This window comes from Barbus barbus (assembly GCF_936440315.1).
Source record: "Barbus barbus genome assembly, chromosome: 18".
Lineage (NCBI taxonomy): Eukaryota > Metazoa > Chordata > Actinopteri > Cypriniformes > Cyprinidae > Barbus > Barbus barbus.
In genome coordinates this window covers 30,603,188-30,625,946 of record NC_136746.1, presented here as the reverse complement: position 1 = coordinate 30,625,946, position 22,759 = coordinate 30,603,188, and the positions used below count along the sequence as shown (strand labels likewise).

Sequence of the window (22,759 nt, the reverse complement as noted above, 5' to 3'; positions counted from 1 at the left end):
ACATATCTTCTGAACGCGAGCGTCTGCGTAAAATCCTTCGGAACTAGTGATTCCTTGAAGCAGGAGCGCACTGACTGGAGCTCTGCACACAGAAGCGATGATGATGATGATGATGATGATGAAGGCGCAGTTACGTGGCTGACCTGACCTGTGATGCTAGCCTATATAAACCCCATCCAGCAAGAGAAAGTCAACAAAGTCCTCTGGATTCTGCTGCTGATGTAGAGGACAAACACTCTGGATTTACGATGCACGCGGACTTTCTCCAGATGTAGGTTCGGTTTGATTGATCTGAGTTTGGAGCGATGGAGTCGTTTGAAGCGGCGGTGAACGGCGTCTCTCACACCGAGGATCCGTTCTTGGGACCGCTCTCATCCATCGCGCCCTGGAACTATAAAGTCCTGGCGGCGCTGATGTTTATAGTGACCGCGGTGTCTCTGTGCGAGAACTTCACGGTGATGCTGGTCACCTTCAGGTTCAAGCAGCTCCGACAGCCACTCAATTATATCATCGTCAATCTGTCTCTGGCGGACTTTCTCGTGTCGCTGACCGGAGGAACGATCAGTTTTCTGACGAACTATCACGGGTATTTCTTCTTGGGGAGATGGGCTTGTGTTTTGGAGGGATTCGCTGTCACCTTTTTTGGTAAGTCAAAAGTTTGCTTTGGAGCTTCTGATGTTGGTCACCATGTTTCGTTTGGGTTTTGGGTGATTCATTATAATATCTGATTTCCTAAACTCTGATTGTAAACACTTTCAGCTTGATCGCATGCTTCAAACATCCTGCCTGCGTGCCATTACTTCTGTTGGTGTTTCAAAAATTACTGCTATCAAAAAAAAAAAAAAAATACAAAAAAAAAATTATATATATATGTATATGCGTGTGTGTGTGTGTGTGTGACCATGGAGCACAAAACCAGTCATAAGGGTCAATTTTACAAAATTGATATTTATGCATCATCTGAGATCTGAATAAATAATCTCTCCATTGATGTATGGTTTGTTATGATCGGACAATATTTGTCTGAGATACAACTATTTGAAAATCTGGAATCTGAGGGAGCAAAAAAATCTAAATATTGAGAAAATCTCCTTTAAAGTTGTTCAAATGAAGTTCTTAGCAATGCATATTACTAATCAGAAATGAAATTTTTATATATTTACGGTAGGAAACTTACTAAATATGTTCATGGAACATGATCTTAATATCCTAATGATTTTTGTCATAAAATAAAAATGTATAATTTTGATCCATACAATATATTGTTGTCTATTGCTACAAATATACCTGTGCTACTGATGACTGCTTTTGTGCTGCAGGCTCACACACACACACACACACATATATATATATATATATATATATATATATTATACATACTCTAAAATTTAACTCATGCCAGTCATGTTTTTATTTATTTTTGTAATTGTATTTTCCAGTTTTTTCAGTGTTAAGATGACACCAACAAAAGCAAAATATATTGCTAATTATTATTATTAATAGTTACATAACTGTTTAAAAAGTGCATGTCTACTTAATGATACAACACAGAGTTAAAACTTCAGTATCTATCTAAAGGGATTTAATTAGATCAGAGGAACATTATTAAAAGTAACTGATAATTAAGTAAATTTTTAAATTTCATATTTATTATGATTATTAATATTTATTATTATTATTATTATTGGTAGTAGTAGTGACATTTATTTATTTTTATCCATTATGGTTTGTGGGACCTCAAAGTTAATATTGAAACCTAAGGGTTAATATAATGTAGTTGATTTGCCTGTGAACTCATGACTCTTTGCTACTGTAAAGAATAACTCAGGTGAACAGCTGCTCTCACATTCCTTTAATAACTGCAGGTGTCAGTATTTACCATCCATGTGTTCCCACAATCACACTAGCATTCGTTAAGCAGCTTTGACTGATCCTCTTTAAGCTTAATTGCTATTTATTTTCTATGCTTACATGATGTGTTTTAATGCAATTTTGTGTAAATGGTTTTAGTTTGTACATCATGCTGGAAATGTAGTTTTATAAAGACCTCTGAGCCTCTAATAAGACTTTTCTCCAGATGTTTGGTCACTCTGGTGTCTTTCTCGGTGATAGTGAGTGTGCAACAGGACTTAATCAAACTAACGAGAAGATAAACAGAAGATTATTGATATTATTACCAGAGAAATTGATTTCACAGTAGACACTTTATTAGTGATGTTATCAGTGATCAGTTATGTCACATCTGCTCATAAGAAGTGAATCGTTGAAGTTAGAGTTTCTAATAGAAACATCAAGCTTACACAAATTATTTTTCATTGAAATTTTATGAACTAATTCAGATTTAATGAGCTGTCAAGTCTAGCGTATCACAAGAGATGTGGTTTGACAACAGTATTTCAATATTTTATTTTGTCTCTTTTTCTATCTTAAGATAACTACCTCAGGGTAAATTTGTATGAGATTAAATTATTAATATCAAATATATTAGAATAAATGACCCACCAAACATTATTATAATTAAAATAAATAGAAGTTCTTTACTTTACATGTTATGAATGTAGAATATATGAAAGTTTCACTTTTTGTAATAAGTTACAATAACTTTTTCACGATATTCAATTTTTTTTAGATGGACCTATATATATGTATAATATCGTGTGTGCATGTGTGTGTATATATATATATATATATATATATATTGAATTTGCAATTGAACAAAAGCATGTATACTGTATATAGCTAAAAGGGCAACTCTACAGAAGACAATAGAGTTATTATTTAGTTCAATTTAGTCCAGCATTGATTCAGTTTAAGTGAATAACAGTGTTGATGTTGCAAAGTTCATTCAAAGTTCATGCAAACCTGTCTGAAAATGACACAATGTTAGTTAAAACACATCTCATAACTCCTGAGGAATGCAGCTCAGTCTTCTCGGGTGTTTTGGAGAGATCTGTTCTTCTGTCTGAATCTGCAGGGATCGTGGCTCTGTGGTCTCTGGCCGTCTTGGCGTTCGAGCGTTTCTTCGTCATCTGTCGGCCGCTGGGGAACATCCGCCTGCGAGGCAAACACGCGGCTCTGGGTCTGCTGTTTGTCTGGACCTTCTCCTTCATCTGGACCATTCCTCCTGTCCTGGGCTGGAGCAGCTACACCGTCAGCAAGATCGGCACCACCTGCGAACCCAACTGGTGAGGAGCGCAAACTCTCATTTATCACACCGTGGGCCGTTTGGCAATTAAGTAAAGACAGAAAGACTAATTACAGCACCTAAAGATGCTTCCCCTTATACATTTTTAATCTCAAATCTTGATTAAATAAAAAAAAAAAGTACATGCATTTTTTAATTATTAATTTTTTTTTTTTTGAAGATCAGTTTCCAACATTACACAAAAATCAAAACAATAACGATAAACTACAGTTACCAGAATCAGCAGAAAAAACAGCACTTTACAGTAAAGAAGAAAAATAAACAAGCAAAACAATAATATCAGTGATAAATAGAGAAGATCTCCAGAATCAGAAAAAATATAATTTATACATAATATTATATATATATATATATACACACACACACATTATTAATTATATTATTATTAAAAACATAGTATTTCAAATGATTAATATTTGTTGTCTTTTCTGTTATACTGTTCATTGTACTTTATTATTGTGATGTTTCAGTTATATTGAAAATGGATAAATACAGTAATTGTGTAAAATGTGTTTTTTAATTAATGTGTATATATATATATATATATATATTGCAATTTAAATTTGCAATTGAACAAAAACATGTATACTGTATACAGCTAAGAACCTAAAATTACAAGAAAAGAGCTCATGGTTAGTAAGATAACAGTGAATGATTTACATATACATTGTAAAAATAAAATATTTTCTTAGTCATTATTAGTGAAATTTACTAGCAATTTCCGAGTGGAAAAACTGTCCACAACTCTGTTTTTTTACTTTGAATGAGAATGTCTTTTCTCTTCCACTTCAAACACTTCATTTACATGCAGATCCTTTATACCTACAGACTGTCAGATTCACTTTAACATTTGTGTCCATCAGAAAACAGAAGCGCTCAATAATTCTGACTGGACTATCAACAGGAGCTGATAGCTCTGGGGTTAAAGCGAGGTTAAATGATATCTAACGCCTCTGTAAATGGCACACTTGACATGCACGTCTCATGAGCACAATACGGATCAATAATGAAGTAGTTTATCCATCACTTCACATCTAAAGATCAATATGTGCTGAATCTGTGACAGGGAATAAGCTTATAATTAGTGTATGCTGGTTTGATAAAGGCTTGTTCAGGTGTTTTCACACAGACAGTGATTTAGGCCAGTAAGCTGCTGTGCTGCTGGTAGTTAGTCGGTGTGTCTTCTCGACTGCTGTTTCATGCTCTGCTCTCATTGATAATCACTGCATTGCACTACTGCTCATTTACATAAGATTAAACTCAATTTTAATGCATCAGAAAGAGTCACTGTCGCTCACGTCGCCTCAAATCACTGTCTAACTGCCCTTTAAAGAAGATCAACATGAATTCAAAGTACTGTTTGCTTTCCAAACCCAGTTAACAAGGAACATACTCAGAACATTCTGGCAAGGTCATGAATGAAGTTATGAATAGTGTTCTTAATGTTAATAGAACATTTGTTCAAACTTATCCGGGCTTTGATAATTACTTCTACAAACATTACTTCGACATTGTTCATGGAATGTTTTATTTCTGAAACATTTTAGTTGGATGTTCATGTAACGTTTTGAAATGTTGCTACTTGTTTTGGAATATTCAGAGAACATTCAAAAGTAATATAATATTATAAAATAGACAAAGGACATTTTTAACATAAAAAAATGGATGTTTTGAATGTTCAGAGAATATTTAGAAATAAAATTTTCATAACTATATTATTATTTTGAAAAATTATAAAATGGAATATTCCCGTAACATTTGCATATAAACACGTTTTAATAAAAAAACTAAACAAAACTAGATATTTGAATGTTAAGAGAACATTCAGAAATAACATTTTCTTAACATTCAGACTTAATGGTAAAGTAAGCAAAAAAGTTAGTAAAATATTAGGAAAAAATTCCCTTAATGTTTGCATAACAAAAAAGGTTGTTTTTTTTAAAACATAAAAACTGTATGTTTTGCATTTACATTCATAAATAATAATTTCTTGGGAAAGTTACCAAAATGTTTAGAAAATGTTTGGAATATTATAATACGAATTGCATTAAAACAATTAAACATTCCAAAAACTTGATGTTTTGAACGTTCGGTAAGCATTCAGAAACAGCTTTTTAATATAAATGCCAGCAAAATGTTCTTTAAAAACATATTTGTTAGCTGGAAATACATGTTCCTGATTCATCTGCATGTCTTTAAAAGAAAAAAGCATTTGTCTTAATTATCTTCAGTTGTTCTTACAACACAACAAACCTACATATTTGTGCAGTATTGTTTTTTTAACTCTCACTTAGTCATTCCTCAGAAACTGATGTTGAAGCAGCTGTAGTTCTGCATGGCGATGTGATTTGATCACTGTCTGTTGTCTGAATGGGCCTTTATATGGTCATTATCATAATTTTGTGAGGCAGAATTTCTTTAAAATCTTGAACACTGGAAATGAGGGCTCTTTCTATTCACATCTTCTAATTGTCTAAAATCTTTTCATTTCTAATATAGGATGAGTAGGTTTAATGAATGGAGCTTGTCAAACTCGCCGCCAAGAGAGCTTTTTCTCCTCATTTAAGCCTAAACCAGCAGCTAATTAACCAGCTCAGATTTATTGTCTCTTCTCCACTAATTAGTTATTTTATCCATAAATGCCAGCCTTGTTCTGACAAGCTAATTTATTTCAATTCATTTTGGCCATGTGAAATACTCACCACCTGGATTTCTTACTTGTTCAAACTCTATTTTACCTTCAACATCTTTATCTTCAAACATTGTGTGCTTTAGTATGGAAGCCAATTACCGCCAGGGAGTTTAAAAAAAAACAATTTTTCTCGTAATTCTGAGTTTACATCCTGTAATTATGAATTTATATCTCGCAATTCTGAGTTTGTATTTCGTAATTCTGAGTTTATATCTTATAATTATGAGTTTATATCTTGCGATTAAGAATTTATATCCCACATTTCTGAGTATATATCTCACAATTCTGAGTTTATATCTCACAATTCTGAGTTTATATTGTGTTCTTCTGAGTTTATATCTCGTAATTATGAGTTTATATCTCATAATTCTGAGTTTATATTGTGTAATTCTGAGTTTATATCTCGTAATTATGAGTTTATATCTCACAATTATGAGTTTATATCTCGTAATTATGTGTTTATATCTCGTAATTATGAGTTTATATCTCGTAATTATGAGTTTGTCTCGTAATTATGAGTTTATGTCTTACAATTCAGAGTTTATATCTTGCAATTCTGAGTTTAAATCTCGTAATTATGAGTTTATATCTCGTAATTCTGAGTTTATATCTCGTAATTCTGAGTTTATGTCTCGTAATTCTGAGTTTATATCTTGTAATTCTGAGTTTATGTCTCGTAATTCTGAGTTTATGTCTCGTAATTCTGAGTTTATATCTTGTAATTCTGAGTTTATGTCTCGTAATTCTGAGTTTATATCTCGTAATTCTGAGTTTATATCTCGCAATTCTGAGTTTAAATCTCGTAATTATGAGTTTATATCTCACAATTATGAGTTTATATCTCGTAATTATGAGTTTATATCTCGTAATTATGAGTTTGTCTCGTAATTATGAGTTTATGTCTTACAATTCAGAGTTTATATCTCGCAATTCTGAGTTTAAATCTCGTAATTATGAGTTTATATCTCGTAATTCTGAGTTTATATCTCGTAATTCTGAGTTTATGTCTCGTAATTCTGAGTTTATATCTTGTAATTCTGAGTTTATGTCTCGTAATTCTGAGTTTATATCTCGTAATTCTGAGTTTATATCTAGTAATTCTGAGTTTATATCTCGTAATTCTGAGTTTATATCTAGTAATTCTGAGTTTATGTCTCGTAATTCTGAGTTTATGTCTCGTAATTCTGAGTTTATATCTCGTAATTCTGAGTTTATGTCTCGTAATTCTGAGTTTATATCTCGTAATTCTGAGTTTATGTCTCGTAATTCTGAGTTTATATCTCGTAATTCTGAGTTTATATCTAGTAATTCTGAGTTTATGTCTCGTAATTCTGAGTTTATGTCTCGTAATTCTGAGTTTATATCTCGTAATTCTGAGTTTATGTCTCGTAATTCTGAGTTTATATCTCGTAATTCTGAGTTTATATCTCGTAATTCTGAGTTTATGTCTCGTAATTCTGAGTTTATATCTAGTAATTCTGAGTTTATATCTCGTAATTATGAGTTTATATCTCGCAATTATGAGTTTATATCTCACAATTATGAGTTTATATCTCGTAATTATGAGTTTATATCTCGTAATTCTGAGTTTATATCTCGTATTTCTGAATTTATATCTTGCACTTCTGAGTTTCTCATAATTCTGATCTTATATCTCATAATTCTGAGTTTATATTGTGTAATTCTGAGTTTATATCTCGTAATTCTGAGTTTATATCTTGCAATTCTGAGTTTAAATCTCGTAATTCTGAGTTTATATCTGCAATTCTGAATTTATATCTTGCAATTCCGAGTTTATATCTCGTAATTCTGAGTTTATATTTTGCAATTCTGAGTTTATATCTCATAATTCTGAGTTTATATCTCGTAATTCTGAGTTTATATCTTACAATTCTGAGGTTATATCTCGTAATTCTGAGTTTATATTTTGCAATTCTGAGTTTATATTGTGTAATTCCGAGCTTATATCTCGCAATTCTGAGTTTATATTGTGTAATTCTGAGTTTATATTGTGTAATTCTGAGTTTATATCTCATAATAGACGTTTATATTGTGTAATTCTGAGCTTATATCTCGCAATTCTGAGTTTTATATCTCCTAATTCTGAGTTTTTATTGTGTAATTCTGTTTATATCTCGTAATTATGAGTTAATATCTCGTAATTCTGAGTTTATATCTTGCAATTCTGAGTTTATATCTCGTAATTCTGAGCATATGTCTCATAATGCTGAGTTTATATCCCCTCAGAATTGCAAGAAACAAAGTCTGAATTCTGAGATAAAAAGTCTCAGTTATTAGAGTCTTACAGTCTAGTGACTGAAAAACAGCTGACTGGCACATCAGGGCATTATTTCAGTGTTATTGAAGTAAACACTTGACTAAACGGACTTCACTTTAGACACAACGTCCTTTTAGAGTCATTGTAAATAGTAACCAGTGCTGGTGTTTGTGTGAGCGGTGGGTAAATATCCTCCTAGCAGGTTTTGTTTGTTGCTCCTTCTTTCACCGGCTTATACTGTCATTTTGCATTATGACCTCCCTTCTGCTTTATATTCAGACATTCTGTGTTTTACTTTGCTTACTACAGACTTTCACCCTCTCATCTCATATTCACCATGAGCTGCATTACCAAACGCTGTCAAACACCACATCCAAGCATTGCTGTTATTAATTCATGGTGATTGAAACAATTTTTTTTTGCTTGTACAAACTCCATTTACAAAATAATGACTTCATGCAAATGAGCATAAATACATCTCATTAAACAGACTCAGGTCAAGGTGCTTTCATAAGATTTTCAGCTTCTGCACGTGTAACACTGAAAATGGAAAAAACGGATGTTTGTGTTCAACAGAGAAAAACCAGAGCAAAAGAAACAGACTACCTTAGTTGAGAGCCGCTGACAGAACTATTTTATATAATAAAAATGTTGTTTAATTTCCCCTCAGAGCTTTTCTGAGCTCTAGGGTGTTTCAAACTCTCTGATGATGACAGTTTTTCACCTGCCATACTGATGCTTGACATCCATCAGAGCAGTTTGAAGGAGTTCTGCTGAGTCCAGAGTTGAACACAGCTGGTTCTGATTGAGAAACCCACTGAATTTTCCTCTGTGAAAGAGCATAATCATAGTCTTGTGTGAAGGAGAAAGTTACAGATAAATCATGGAGCAGATGATCTTTTACTCAGCATCATACAAACCAATTGCATGCATCATTAATAGATTTCTTCGGTGAAAATTACATTTAAATCATTAGAAATTAAATTAGTGAATTATTCCAAATATGTTGTGTGCTAAACACAATATGTCCACCCATTTTGCACCATTTTTTTTTTAAATCTTGATTTCAAATTACACACAATAAAAGCATACAAGAGATGTTTACCTTGATTTTCTCTCATTACTATATTCACACATCACATTAACTCATACTTCAGCTCTTCACTGACATTCAATAAATGGAAGCTTTAGTAAAGCTATATCTTTTTTACATAATAAATATTAAAATGTTACACAATAAATAAGAATACACACGCCCACCATTTTAAATAATAACCATTTTAATATTTATTGAACAATAAATATACAATATATACTCAACAATAAATATATAAACTATGTACAATAAATATATACATTTTTCAAGTCACTTTGGATAAAAGTGCTAAATTAATAAATGTTAATGTAAATGTAACATTGAGTAACATTTAGTCACCATTTTAATAATAACAATTTAATATTAATTGTGTGGAAATGATTTATGATTTATCAGTGCTTTCAATAATGATGTATGTTAACTTTTTAAATTTAATTTTAAAGATAATTTGGGTTCGGGACAAAAGTAAAAACAAAAAAACAAACAACTATATATATAAGTTTGTGAACCCTTTAGAATTTTCTATATTTCTGCATAAATATGACCCAAAACATGATCAGAAGTCCTGAAAGTGAACCCAATCAAACAAATGAGACAAAAATATTTTCTTTGTCATTTATTTATTCAGGAAAATGATCCAAAGTTGCATATCTGTGAGTGGCCAAAGTATGTGAATCTCTTGGATTAGCAGTTAATTTAAAGGTGACATTAGAGTCCATCTGTGCAGAGGCGTATTCAGTCAGTGCAATGACTATCAAATGTTAGTATGTGACCTGTTTTATTCAAAGAACCGGGATCTATCAAAGTCTGATCATGTTTGTGGAAGTGAATCATGTCACGAACAAAGGAGATTACTGAGGACCTCAGAAAAAGTGTTGCTTTTGCTCATCAGGCTAGAAAAGCTTACAAAACCATCTCTAAAGAGTTTGGACTACACAAATCCACAGTCAGACAGATTGTGTACAAATGGAGGAAATTCAAGACCACTGTTACCACTGTTACTAAAACTCCTACATGTTATTGTGCAGGACTGATCAGCAATTACAAGAAACTTTAGTTAGTAGTCAGTTACTGCAGCAAAAGGGGTCACACCAGATACTGAAAGCAAAGATTCACATACTTTTGCAACATACAGATATGCAACACTGTCATTTATTTATTGAGAAAAAATGATCCAAAGAAAATATTTTTCTCTCACTTGTTTGATTCGGTTCTCTTTGTCTACTTTCAGGGCTTTTATGAAAATCTGATGATGTTTTGGGTCATGCAGTATTTATGCAGAAATATAGAAAATTCTAAAGGGTTCACAAACTTTCAAGCAGCACTGAATTTACATAAACATGAGATTTTGCCAAATCTATCTTCTCTGGAACCAATAATAGATTAATGAGTCCGAAGACAACCGTTAGATTTACCCAAAACGAATTACATCTCATGTTTAAACACTACACAAAAACATGAATATTTATAAAATGATACTGGATTTGACACTCTGCAAGCGGAGTGATACGATTACAAATGGTGAAACGGTTGTTGGAGCTCTGATATCACTTTAATATCTCACTCTTATCAGCCAATCAGATTTGAGGACCAGAAAGAATTGTTGTACAAATATACAGTATATAATAATACATTTCTGGAAAAGTAAGAAAGCATCTCTTCGTCAGATCTTTGCACTCATTAATTGTGTCCCTCCGCAGGTATTCGGGAAACATCCACGATCACACCTTCATCATCACGTTCTTCACCACCTGCTTCATCCTTCCGCTGGGTGTGATCATCGTCTGCTACTGCAAACTGCTCCGGAAGCTCAGAAAGGTCAGTCGCTCCAGCATCTGGAGTCCAGCGGCTCATTAGACGAGTGATTCACTGAATCCTATTGATCTCAATGTGCTTTCTGATATCATTACAATTGCAAACTGACCTCAGATCACTGACAAACCATACAAATCATCTAAAGTTACCATGTGTGATAATCCTGATACTATTTACAGAACATTTTTTATATCCACTGCCATCATCAAATCTAGCCATGACACCAGTTATTTTGTCATCACACACTGTGTGTGTTCGCAGGTGTCCAACACGCACGGCAGGCTGGGTAATGCCAGGAAGCCGGAGCGTCAGGTGACTCGTATGGTGGTTGTGATGATCGTGGCCTTCATGGTGGCCTGGACTCCATACGCCGCGTTCTCCATTGTAGTCACGGCCCTTCCCAGCATTCACCTGGACCCGCGGCTGGCAGCCGTTCCGGCGTTCTTCTCCAAAACCGCAGCCGTTTACAACCCCATCATCTACGTGTTCATGAACAAACAGGTGACATTCATGCATTCATCTGTCAGACGCTTTCATCCACAGTGACTTACAATGCATTCAGTGTAAACATTGCCTGGGAATCAAAACCATGATGTATTATAGGCTCTAAATGATCAAACATTGCTGCTAAACTTGTTTCACACTCAATTTACTCCATACCTTCTGTCATCTGAGTTTTTATCCAGTAAAAGCTCTTTTGGTGTAATTGTACAAGCGTCCAGCTTCAGCTTCAGTGTCTTTCTTCTGTCAAATCTTGACTGATTTTGATCAAATAAGCTTCAGAATAACTGCGGTCATATCTCCAGATGAACACTTACTGGACTGAAGCAGCTCAACTTTACTTGATTCTCCATCAATCATTTTCTAGATAAATCAGTGCGTCTCAAATCTGATCATCAGGATCTTTAGAGGAGCGTTTGTTTCCAGAAGCTTTACTTTCTCTGTTCCTCAGCGGAGGAATGATCTTCATCTCACATCTTCTGAGGAGCGTTAGTTTGCATTGATTTACATTACAAGCATCAGAATTTCATCATGTAAATATCAGCATCTGCAGCAAATGCAGGTTTTTGCTCAGTTTGAGTCTGAATAAAACAGCAGTTTTTCCTCCATTTTCTCACTTTATCAGACTATATGAGCCATAAAATCCTGATTGAGCAAATATGATAGTCCAAAACAAGAAAATGTATTTTGTTTTAAATATTTTGTTTAATGGTTTAATACACTGTTCTATTTAAAAAAAAAAAAAAAAAATTTTTTTCCTGACTATTATTTCATATGTCAGGCTATAATATTACCCATTACTCATTAGACCAACAATTATTCAAGCAACAAATTTAGGTTATAAAAATGTTGTTTTCAAATGTTTCTAAAACATTGTCCAGTTTCCTTGTTATAGTTATAATTGCATTAACACTTACAAAAATGTTGTATTAATTTTTCACCCAAAATGTAGTTCTATTGTTGTGATTATTTAAAGGATACAAAAAAAAACTTTTTTAGAATGTTCATGATGCACAAATAACATCTTAAGGAAATTCAGAGAATGTTGGTCTTTTGAAATTTTCTCTCAACATTAAGAATATATATCAAATTTTACTTGAATGTGAATGTTTTATAAATATTACTTTAAGAACGAAGAATCCAAACATGAACACGTGATTTTTTTGGAACATTCCCTGTTAGCTGGGTAGTGTACTACGAGTCTCTTCGGATGAAAGTATCATCTAAATGACATGTATTCAAACTGTTTAAATCATGAGAATGACTATTTGTCAGTTATTCAGTTTATAGTAATAGTGGTGGTTCTTCCTTACGGGAATCAAACCTGCAACCTTCAGATAATCAGCCCTGATTTTTACCCACACATTTTCCGGATGTTTGTTTACCAGACAGGCAGCAGTTAGGTGGAGATGGTCCATCTTCAGCATCATGTGTTATTTAGAACATCAGAAGAGAAAGAGTGACAGCGTTACATAAACTCACTCTTTGATTGGTGTTGTTACTCGTCAGCTTCATCTTAAATAATACATGAATCATCAATAAATGAGCAGTAAAATGCAGCGTGAAGCGAGTCCAAGCTGATTTGACGAGCCCTAATAACACCTGCATCTCTCTCTTACTGTTATTATTAAATGCTCTATAAATAGACGTCATTTAATAAAGCAGTTCAAATGTTTGAAGAATTAAACTTGATCTTTTGATCAATCTTTTGAACATAAACCCAATGGAAATACAACTCTACTTCTTTTGAAAATCAAATAGTGGGTAAAGGCACTTAAAACATCTTAATTTCAATAACTTTAATGTTGATTACAGTGATATTACATCAGTGTTAGGCAAACCTTTCATGCATTTTTATAAGTGTTTCTTATGGAAGCTTGTTTCCACAACAAGATAAAAAAATAAATAAAAAAGGTAACAAACTTTTTACATCACAATTCAGACTTTTTTTTTTTTTTCTCGCAATTCTGAATTTACATCTCACAATTATTTTTTTCTCAGAACTGTGAGATATAAACTCAGAACTGCATAAAAGTCAGAATTCTGAGTTTATATTTTGTACTTTTGACTTTTTTCTCAGAATGTGAAAAAATGTAAAACAAACAAATATAAGCCAAGCACTGTGAGATATGAAGTCACAATTCTGAGAAAAAAGTCAGAATTGTAAGATATAAATTCAGAATTGTGAGATATAAACTGAAAATGTTGAGAATTGTTTTAGTCCGCTGCAGAAAAAAAAAAGATACAAACTCAAAATTCTGAACAAAGTAAGAATTATGAAATGTAAACTGAAAATTGCGAGAAACAAAGTCCGAATTATGAGATAAAAAGTCACCTTTACCAATTTTATTTATTTTTTAAAAATTAAATTGCTGGAAACAGTCTCATTTATGAGAAACAATAACAATTTTTTTAAACCAATTGCCTTTTTTATTTTTTAATTCAGTGGACTTACTTAGTTTCTACAAGTAACTGTTTTGGACTGCCAGCATTTCTTATGAATATTCAATATAACATCCACAAATTAGAATTAGAGTAGAAAGTAGAAGATATATAGTAGAAAGGCCAAACTCAAATGCAGTTTGCAACTTGCTCCTCTCAATGATTTTGTGGCGATGCTTGTACTTTTGATTTTGATAAGCATAATATAAAATCTTGAGGCGCGACGAGAAAGTTTCCTGCGTCCCAGTTAAAATCTCTGCTGGTAAATAGGTTACTGTAGCTGAAAGAGCTTGAAAGTTTCGACTGACAGAAATAAGTCCTTATGCAAGCCATTTAGGATTGAGGTTGCTTTCCCATACTGTGTTTGAGAAGAGCACAGGACAGTTTATGGATTTAGAAAAATCCTGACGCTGTCATGGTGGGATGATATTGCTTTACCAGAACTGACATATCTGACATACATTACTAAAATAAAAAATAAATAAATACCTGCGGCCTGGATCAAACCTGGCGCACTCCAAAGGAGAAGATGTTGAATTATTGAGCAGCTGTGGAGGTTATTGGACGTAAACAGTGTTTGGCAGCGCCGTGTCTTTCCGTCATCTCACTGAGCTGGAGCTGTCAGTTTAGCCGCTGGTTTCCTCCATTCAAACACTGACATCTGGATTCTGTCCACACTCGGCAGGAAAATTCTGTCCACACTCGACAGGAATAGAAACCTGCAAAAATACATGAACAGCAACACGACATGCTTGTTTGCTTGTGATTTTTGTCACAATGATGGTCATCTCAGACTAAATAGCGTTGTCAATGGTCAGATGGATTTGCTGGAGGCTGTTGCTCTGTCAGTTTGATGCACTTCTTAAACGGTTTAAAAAAGAAAAAAGGTGAAAAATAAAACCAGATATTTTTGAGAATTCAATATTACACTGAAAAAAAATATATATATATTTTTCGAAGTTGTAAATGAAACAAAGATACTAAAGAGGGTTTTACAAGAAAATACTATTTCAGTTTTATAGTATAATAGTCTGGTCACCCTAACAAGCTAATGTTCCCCATCAATGATTATCTACTGAAGGACAGGCTGATTTAGTCTACATTATGTTTTACGCAAGAGTAGGCCTATGCCTCATAAAACCACCGCTTAAACTGATCTCTAACTTCTTAAACTTTGGCAAACGGCGTTAATAGTAATTGCATTTAGTTAACAAAACTAAATGCAATTACTATTTTTTTAGAGTGAAAAAATACATTGTTGTAATATACATATTGTTTGTATTTTGCTATAAAACTGACAGATTAGATTAGACAGAGAGATTTTGGTATATCTCCCAGTGCTCCCAATCCGGGCCATTTGCATGCGCAAAAGGCTAAAAGAAATATTATAACTTTAATCTTTATTTTTCAAATCATTTCGACTTTATTCTCATTATATTACGACTTTATTCTCGTAGTATTTCGACTTTATTCTCGTAATGTTTGACTTTATTAAAGCCAAGTTAAGTGTACAATGAAAAAAAAAATTGGTTTAGGATTTACTTTGAAACTATTTTCACTCTGAAAATGCTAGTAAATTTCACAAATAATCACAAAGAAATGGCAAGTAACACACTGAATTTAACAAATTTTTGAAGTAGAAAAATTGTATTTAAGTACTGTATATAATAACTCTGGTGTTTAGTCTAATTTTTATTGAATTGCATGATACATTATTTTAAACCTACAGCCAAGATGTGTGTTTGAAAACCCCTATATTTACATGATCTGTTCTAAACAAACACATCCTCAGAAGTGCAGAGACACATATGGTTTTTAAAGTGACTTTAGGACACAAAGTAATTAGTGTCTATCAGAGTCTGTAGTTTAATGACAGTGACTAATAAAGAATGAGAAGGACGATGTGAACCGCAGGCTAGTGTGGAAACAATTAATGATCACTTTGCAATCATGACCTCATCACGATTGACTAATTGTACCGCAGCCGTCAGCTGCAGAAGCACCACATCAATTGATGACTCGACTGCTAGTGTAGTACCCTGATTGCATTAGTAAAAACCACTTAACTTCACATTTAAGGTGAGACACTACTGACAAAAGCATTTTTTTCATGCACTGGTTGACTTTGAGATCATGGGTTATTTATTTATAATTTGTCTTCTTTCAGTATGATGCAAACAAAAATATCTAAAGCAGGGGTGTCCAAACTACGGCCTGCGGGCCATCTGCGGCCAGCTATCACTCCTGTGGCGGCCTGTGAGGGATTTTTAAAAACATGATACAAATCTGCAGAGGTGGGCAAACTACGGGCGTTTTCATCCAGCCCGTGAGGCAGTTGTTCCAATATGCAATATCAGTAAAATCCAATAGATGGCGCTGTAGCCTGTATGCAATATATAACCCCTGATTTACACCATCCCGCTGCTCCGACGCGGCCACCGGAGCTGATCGCGCCCACTCCAGTCGATCCGCGACACGTTTCAGAAGCGGCTCTCCACGCGGCTTCACTAAAGATAGACACCTAGTCTATTTTTGATGGACGCCGTGTTCAAGCCGCACAGACAATACAAAATAAAAAGTCAAAATAGCTATATACACTACAAAACTGGCACAATAGTAAATAAGTTACGTTTTAAAAATGTGAAAGTGTTCATTTGTTTTGAAAAATGTTTTAAAAATGCTTAAAAGACTTTCCAGTATCAGAACAAATGCCAGCGTTATCCCGTTATCCTCCTGCTCACGGGTGCTGTAATTTTGTGGGGAAAAGATGGAAATAATTGGTTGTTTTATCTTGCAAAGATATGCTTTCTTCTGTTTTCCACACACATTTTTATGAAAATGGATATAGTACTGTTTTCTGGATTATAAATTGCGTTTTTTTCATCTGAAACATGCTGCGATTTCCAAGGCGACTTATATAAAGCAATCAAGGTCAAGCGCAAAGCGCGCACATTAGGATTGGTGACGAATGAGAAAAGGCAAGTGAGCTTGTTTTGAGTTTGTATTGTGCATTTTCCAGTAAACACGCCGCTAGTTTCAGTTTCTCTTTAAATATTTAGGCTGGGCGTTTATAATATATGTTTATGGTGAATGGCACTATAATTTGTGTTTGTTTTTTACTTATATTTTCATTCTTTTTTCTATTCTGAAAACTGCTAAATTTACAGGATTTTTTGTGGAATGTAGGGAATATAAATACATGTTTCTAATGTTTGTAAACGTTTCGTTTATTTTACATTATTTCTGAATGAAATGATAAAATGTGTCTTATACATCAATCGACTTGTGCACCAATGCAACTTATCTGTGTGTCATAAAAGTGCTCATAAAAATAGGTAAAAAATAAAAAAGAACTGCCATGTATGTACAAGTATACATAGTACAGTAGTAAGTGAGTGTCAATTTAGAATAAAAAAAAAAATAAAAAAATCAAAGCTTAATTTGTCATGAACATATTATGCGGCCCCTCACTTAATGTGGAAAACTTGATGTGGCCCTCGAGTCAAAACGTTTGCCCTCCCCTGATCTAAAGCATCTTAAATGTACATTTTTTATTGCACTTTATCGCTTCTGTGGATTTGAAATCCAATAGTATTCTTCCAGTATCTTTAAAGGCATGAGGTTTTTTTTTTTTTTTCTTCAGTAACACTTACGTACACCAAACTTTACAGTTTTATTCCTATCTATATTCTGAATAGTTTTATAGAGGGATTTGTTCGTAACATTTGCCTGATTCATGTACCATTACTAAAAACTTTACATATTTGTGACTGCAGATTTCAAATACAATACAAATATTTCTAAAGGCAGTGAGATTTTTCTGCACTTCAGTAAGACTTACATACACCAAACCTAACAGATTTATTCCTATCTATGTTCTGAAGATTTTTATAGAGGGGATTGTTCATATAACATTCCTTTGATTTTATTTATTGCACTTTATCTATATGTGACTTTCAATTACAATACATATATTTGAAGGCGTTTTTTTCAAAATGAGTTTTATCTCCACTTCAGCTGCACTTACATACACCAAACTTTACAGTTTTATTACTATCTATGTTTTGAAGGTTTTTATAGAGGGGATTGTTCATATAACATTCGCATGATTTTATTTATTGCACTTTATCTATTTGCAACTTTCAATTACAATACATATGTTTAAAGGCGTTTTCTCAAAATTATTTTTTTTTCACTTCAGTAACACTTGCATACACCAAACCTAGCAGTTTTATTCCTATCTATGTTCTGAAGGTTTTTACTGAAATGTTTGTTAATTTATCAGTTGCCTTTGCACTTTATTTATTTGCGTTTGTAGATTTCAATTCCATTCTACATCTTTAAAGGCCAATTTCTCAAAAAGAGTTTGTTTCTCCATTACAATAATTCTTAAACACACCAAAATGTACAGTTTTATTCCTGTTTATATTCTGAAGGTTTTTATAGAGAGATTTGTTCATAACATGTCTGGTTTATGTAAAATTGTCAAAATTGTTTTATTTCTAAGTCTATCTATTTACGACTGTAGATTTAAATTCCATCTTTAAAAGTTTGTTTATATTTCATTCACGATGATTCACACAACATTTTATCTCTAAAAACATGGTTAAACATGTATTGTTTCCAGTCTGTTGATGGTATTTTCTGATTTGTGGAGCAAAATCCAAATTTTTAATGTACTTTAATCAAATAGACATTGTATGATGATATCTATGAGTTAACATTTACCCTATTCACCTCTGGTATCTTGCCTCACAATTTGTTGTAATACACTTCGGGACCAAAATCACATTTCCTTAAGGAAATTACTTACAACTTTAGCCATGTTGAACCCTAATCTCGAGTTTATGAATTTTTGGTGATGTTCAGTGCAGGTCAAATTAATTTCATGGATGTTTTTGTAGCTCAGAGCAGAGTTGAAGTGTTCAATGGAGAATAATCCATTGCATTTGTCTTCCCTGTGATCTCCTCAGTTCAGAAAATGTGTGGTTCAGCTCTTGAGCTGCAGTGATGTCACCGTCATCGAGGGGAACATCAACCAGAGCACCGAGCGCGCAGGCATGACCAATGAGAGCAACACAGGGGAGATGTCCGCCATCGCTGCACGCATCCCCGCTGCTGGAACCGTCCCACCTAAAACAGAAGAGCATCCCAGTGAACGCAGCTCGTTGTCCAAAATTCCCATTCCTGAGAACAAAGTATGTCCGATGTGAAGATATGCACCAAAATCTCTGTCACTCATGTTCTCTGGCTGAATTAACAGACACTGTTAAAGTTACAGAACTACACTGAAGCATGCGGTGTTGGGGATGAAACTATAAAACTGCAAACTACTTTCTTAAAAAGTAGTTCACTACAAAAGTAAAAAGGCAGCTAAGGGGCGGTCTTTTAAAATATAATTTTCATTTTTTTTTTTATATTTATTTAGCAACAGTTTGACAAATGTGGATGCAAAAAGTAAAAAATTTGAAATAAAATTATAAATTTAATACAGTTAATATGATAACATTTTACTAGCGGCCTTTGTATAATGCATTGTATAGATATTCGTAATGCATGTTGTAAGCATTATATATTTTTATGAATAATTGTAACCAAAGTTAAATGGCATTATATTTGTTAATTTACTTGATACATTTGAAATTGGTTGTTTGGGATGTGTTTTAATGCATTATACTTTCTTAAGGTGTAACAGTGAATAGATAAGTATTATAATATATTACTGTGGTTACGGTTATTAATTACATCATATAATGCATTACAAGTTACATTACAAAGCATAATTAATGCTTAATCAAATTAATTTTATCATGCATTTTATAAAGCAAATGTAAAAAAGGTAATTGTGACTTTATATCTCACATTTTCAACTTTTTTCTCTGAATGTACTTTTTTTTTTTTTTTCAACCATGGAATAAAAATATTTTAAAAAGTTAATTGTGACACTTTTATAATGCATTATATAAAGGCTTCAAATAATGTGTTACCACTAATACCATCCTGAAACTATCCTTGCTCTAAAAGTACTATGGTAATACCGTGGTACAGTGATGGTAATATTACAGTACGCCAATATATATGATGGTACTAAACCATGATATTTACGTGAAACCCCAAAGAACTGCAAAGAAATCATTGGAAGAATGATATGAACACAAATGTTTAAATGCAGTAAACCTATGCAGTCTAAAATAATGCATTTGTTTGACAGCTGAACAACTGAAAAATGCATTTAATGTTGCTTTATATTTAGTTACTCCCCAACACTGCAAAAATGTCTCCTGACTGTTGAATGTTGATCATCAGTTACTCATACAGAACTTTTAGAAACTTTTTCACTGCAACATTTGCACAGATATTAAAGAAATCAGACTGAATGCAAAACCGTCAGGCACTTAACACAGGGAAACATGTGAAAAACTCAACTTACAGACAAACAGACAAACAAGCAAAAAGTGCAAGTGCCCTTCAGTTTTGGCATCAAATCACCAACCGCTGGAGGCCAAACTCAGATATTCTTCCAACAGTTATATAAGTATCCACAACATCCCGAATCTCCTGCACTGTTATCTTTAGCCTGAGATTCACTGGCATATTTCACTGTATCTGATGCATTATATGTTTACTGTATGCTCTGATCTCTGAGAGAAGAGCTCCTGACCAGCCAGAGAAACACACACACACACAAACACACACACACACACACACACACACACACACACACACACACACACGAAGCAGCTTTCTCGACAGCTAAATGTGTTATTTTATTCCTTTATGAAAGACTTATAATGATATAATCTACTGATTCAGATTTGAGTTCAGGCAGATCATCTGACTAACACTGTTTAGTTCACCTCTGTTTGCACTTAAAAATATATATATTTTATTAATCAAGGACGTATTAAATTGATGAAAAGTGACAGTAAAAACATAAAAAATGTTACAAAAGATTTCTAATTCAAATAAATGATCTTCTTTTGAACTTTCTATTCTGAAAAATAAAATGTATCAAGGTTTTCACAAAAATATTGTGCAGCACAACTGTGTTCAACATTGATAATAATCAGAAATGTTTGTTGAGCAGTAAATCAGTATATTATTATGATTTCTGAAGATCATGTGACACTGAAGACTGGAGAAATGATGCTGAAAATACAGCTGCAGGTCACAGAAATACATTACAGTTTAACACATATTCACATAGAAAACAGTTATTTTAAATTGTAAAAATGTCACAATTTTTACTGTATTTTTGATCAAATTGATGCAGTCTTGGTGAGCAGAAAAGACTTCTTTCAAAACATTAAAACTCTTACTGACCCCAAACTAGAGTAAATCGCATATAATACATTTTTCATTACCAATTTAGTTGTTTTCATGAGAGAACTGAGCTGTACGTAGAATATACAATGAAGTGGAGTAACAGGCAGCATTTCTGGACATTTTCTGATGAATATTGATCGTTTCTTTAATTACTGCAGTATTGACTCTCTGCTGACTGACGAAAGCACTGAACCCATTCAGAAATAGGACACTCGAACACACCACGCTCTCTATCGTCACACAGATAGTTCTGATACCATCAGTCAAACGTCTGAACGTGGCGTCTGTATCACAGAGATGGATTCGCTAAGGTTAGCGTGAGTTGGCCAGAGTCAGCGAACTGTCTAAACAAACACAAATCCATCAGTCCAACAACAAAAAGAGTTTCCTTCACAAACTCAGTTCTGACTTTGAATTTACATTTAAGCACAGCTGTTTACTTTGAGACTTCAAATCCAATATTAATACCTGCATAAGAAAGAGCAATAACATTACATGTAGTGTTCAATCTGGGCTTTACATTAATTCAGATGATCACTGAAAGAAATGAAAGAGGCACCAAATGGAATTAATGAGTGTTTCCAAACATACAGAAGCCAGGCATTATTATGACACTTCTGCCTTATTTTCTTGAGGTCATCTTGACACGAGTGTTATCTCGAGAAGACAGAATGATGATAATATGAGTTTCTGTGTCATTTTGTAATTGGGTTTGGTGTCAAGGATCAGATATAAGAGGGTCACTGAGGTTTATTGAGACTCAGCCTTACACTCAAAGCACAACAGACAAACCAACTATATTTAGTTTTATTTCTAGATTCACTCTAGCATGATCTCTGTCAGTGATTTGTGTCTGTTTTTTCTGTCTCGATGTTCTGCTTGCATGTTGTGAATCAAAATGTGTGTATTTCAGTAAACTTTTTTCAAATGCACCCGCCGTCCATGTAAGATCCTTCTGTTGCATCAACATGAAATTAAAATCTTACTTTCTTAAATGTTTCTGGTCTTGTGATTCAGGTTAAACGAAATGAATGCATTTTATTAAAAAGGACTTTTCAAACATGCATTAACTGAATGTGTCTGAGGCTGAAGGGTGTGATTTACACATATAGAAGCTTATTTCCTCCGCAGAATAAAAAAATATATATAAAAAAAAGGTAATTGTGACTTTTTATCTACAATTCAGTCTTTTTTCCTCAGAATTCTGAGGTTAAATCTTACAGTTTATTGTTTATTTGGATCCCCATTAGCTTCCACAGAGTGGTTGCTAGTCTTCCTGGGGCCCTCAACTCAATCCAAAACAAGCGTACAAATAGATAAATAAATAACTTATCACATCACAAACTATACATCTCAGCAGAAGCAGCACTTAAAATATACATCTACATATTTATAAGCATATAT

The 22,759-nt window shown here is 33.3% G+C and overlaps 1 protein-coding gene across 1 annotated transcript; it reads left to right on the top strand.

Moving 5' to 3' along the window:
- The first annotated feature begins 204 nt into the window (after nt 1-204).
- Nucleotides 205-22,340, top strand: valopa (vertebrate ancient long opsin a). The gene is made up of 5 exons (XM_079439904.1): nt 205-645; nt 2,975-3,185; nt 10,972-11,089; nt 11,348-11,587; nt 19,003-22,340. Exons 1-5 carry the CDS (start codon nt 306-308, stop codon nt 19,240-19,242), a joined length of 1,149 nt encoding a protein of 382 aa, XP_079296030.1. The 5' UTR covers nt 205-305; the 3' UTR covers nt 19,243-22,340.
- Nucleotides 22,341-22,759: the final 419 nt, after the last annotated feature.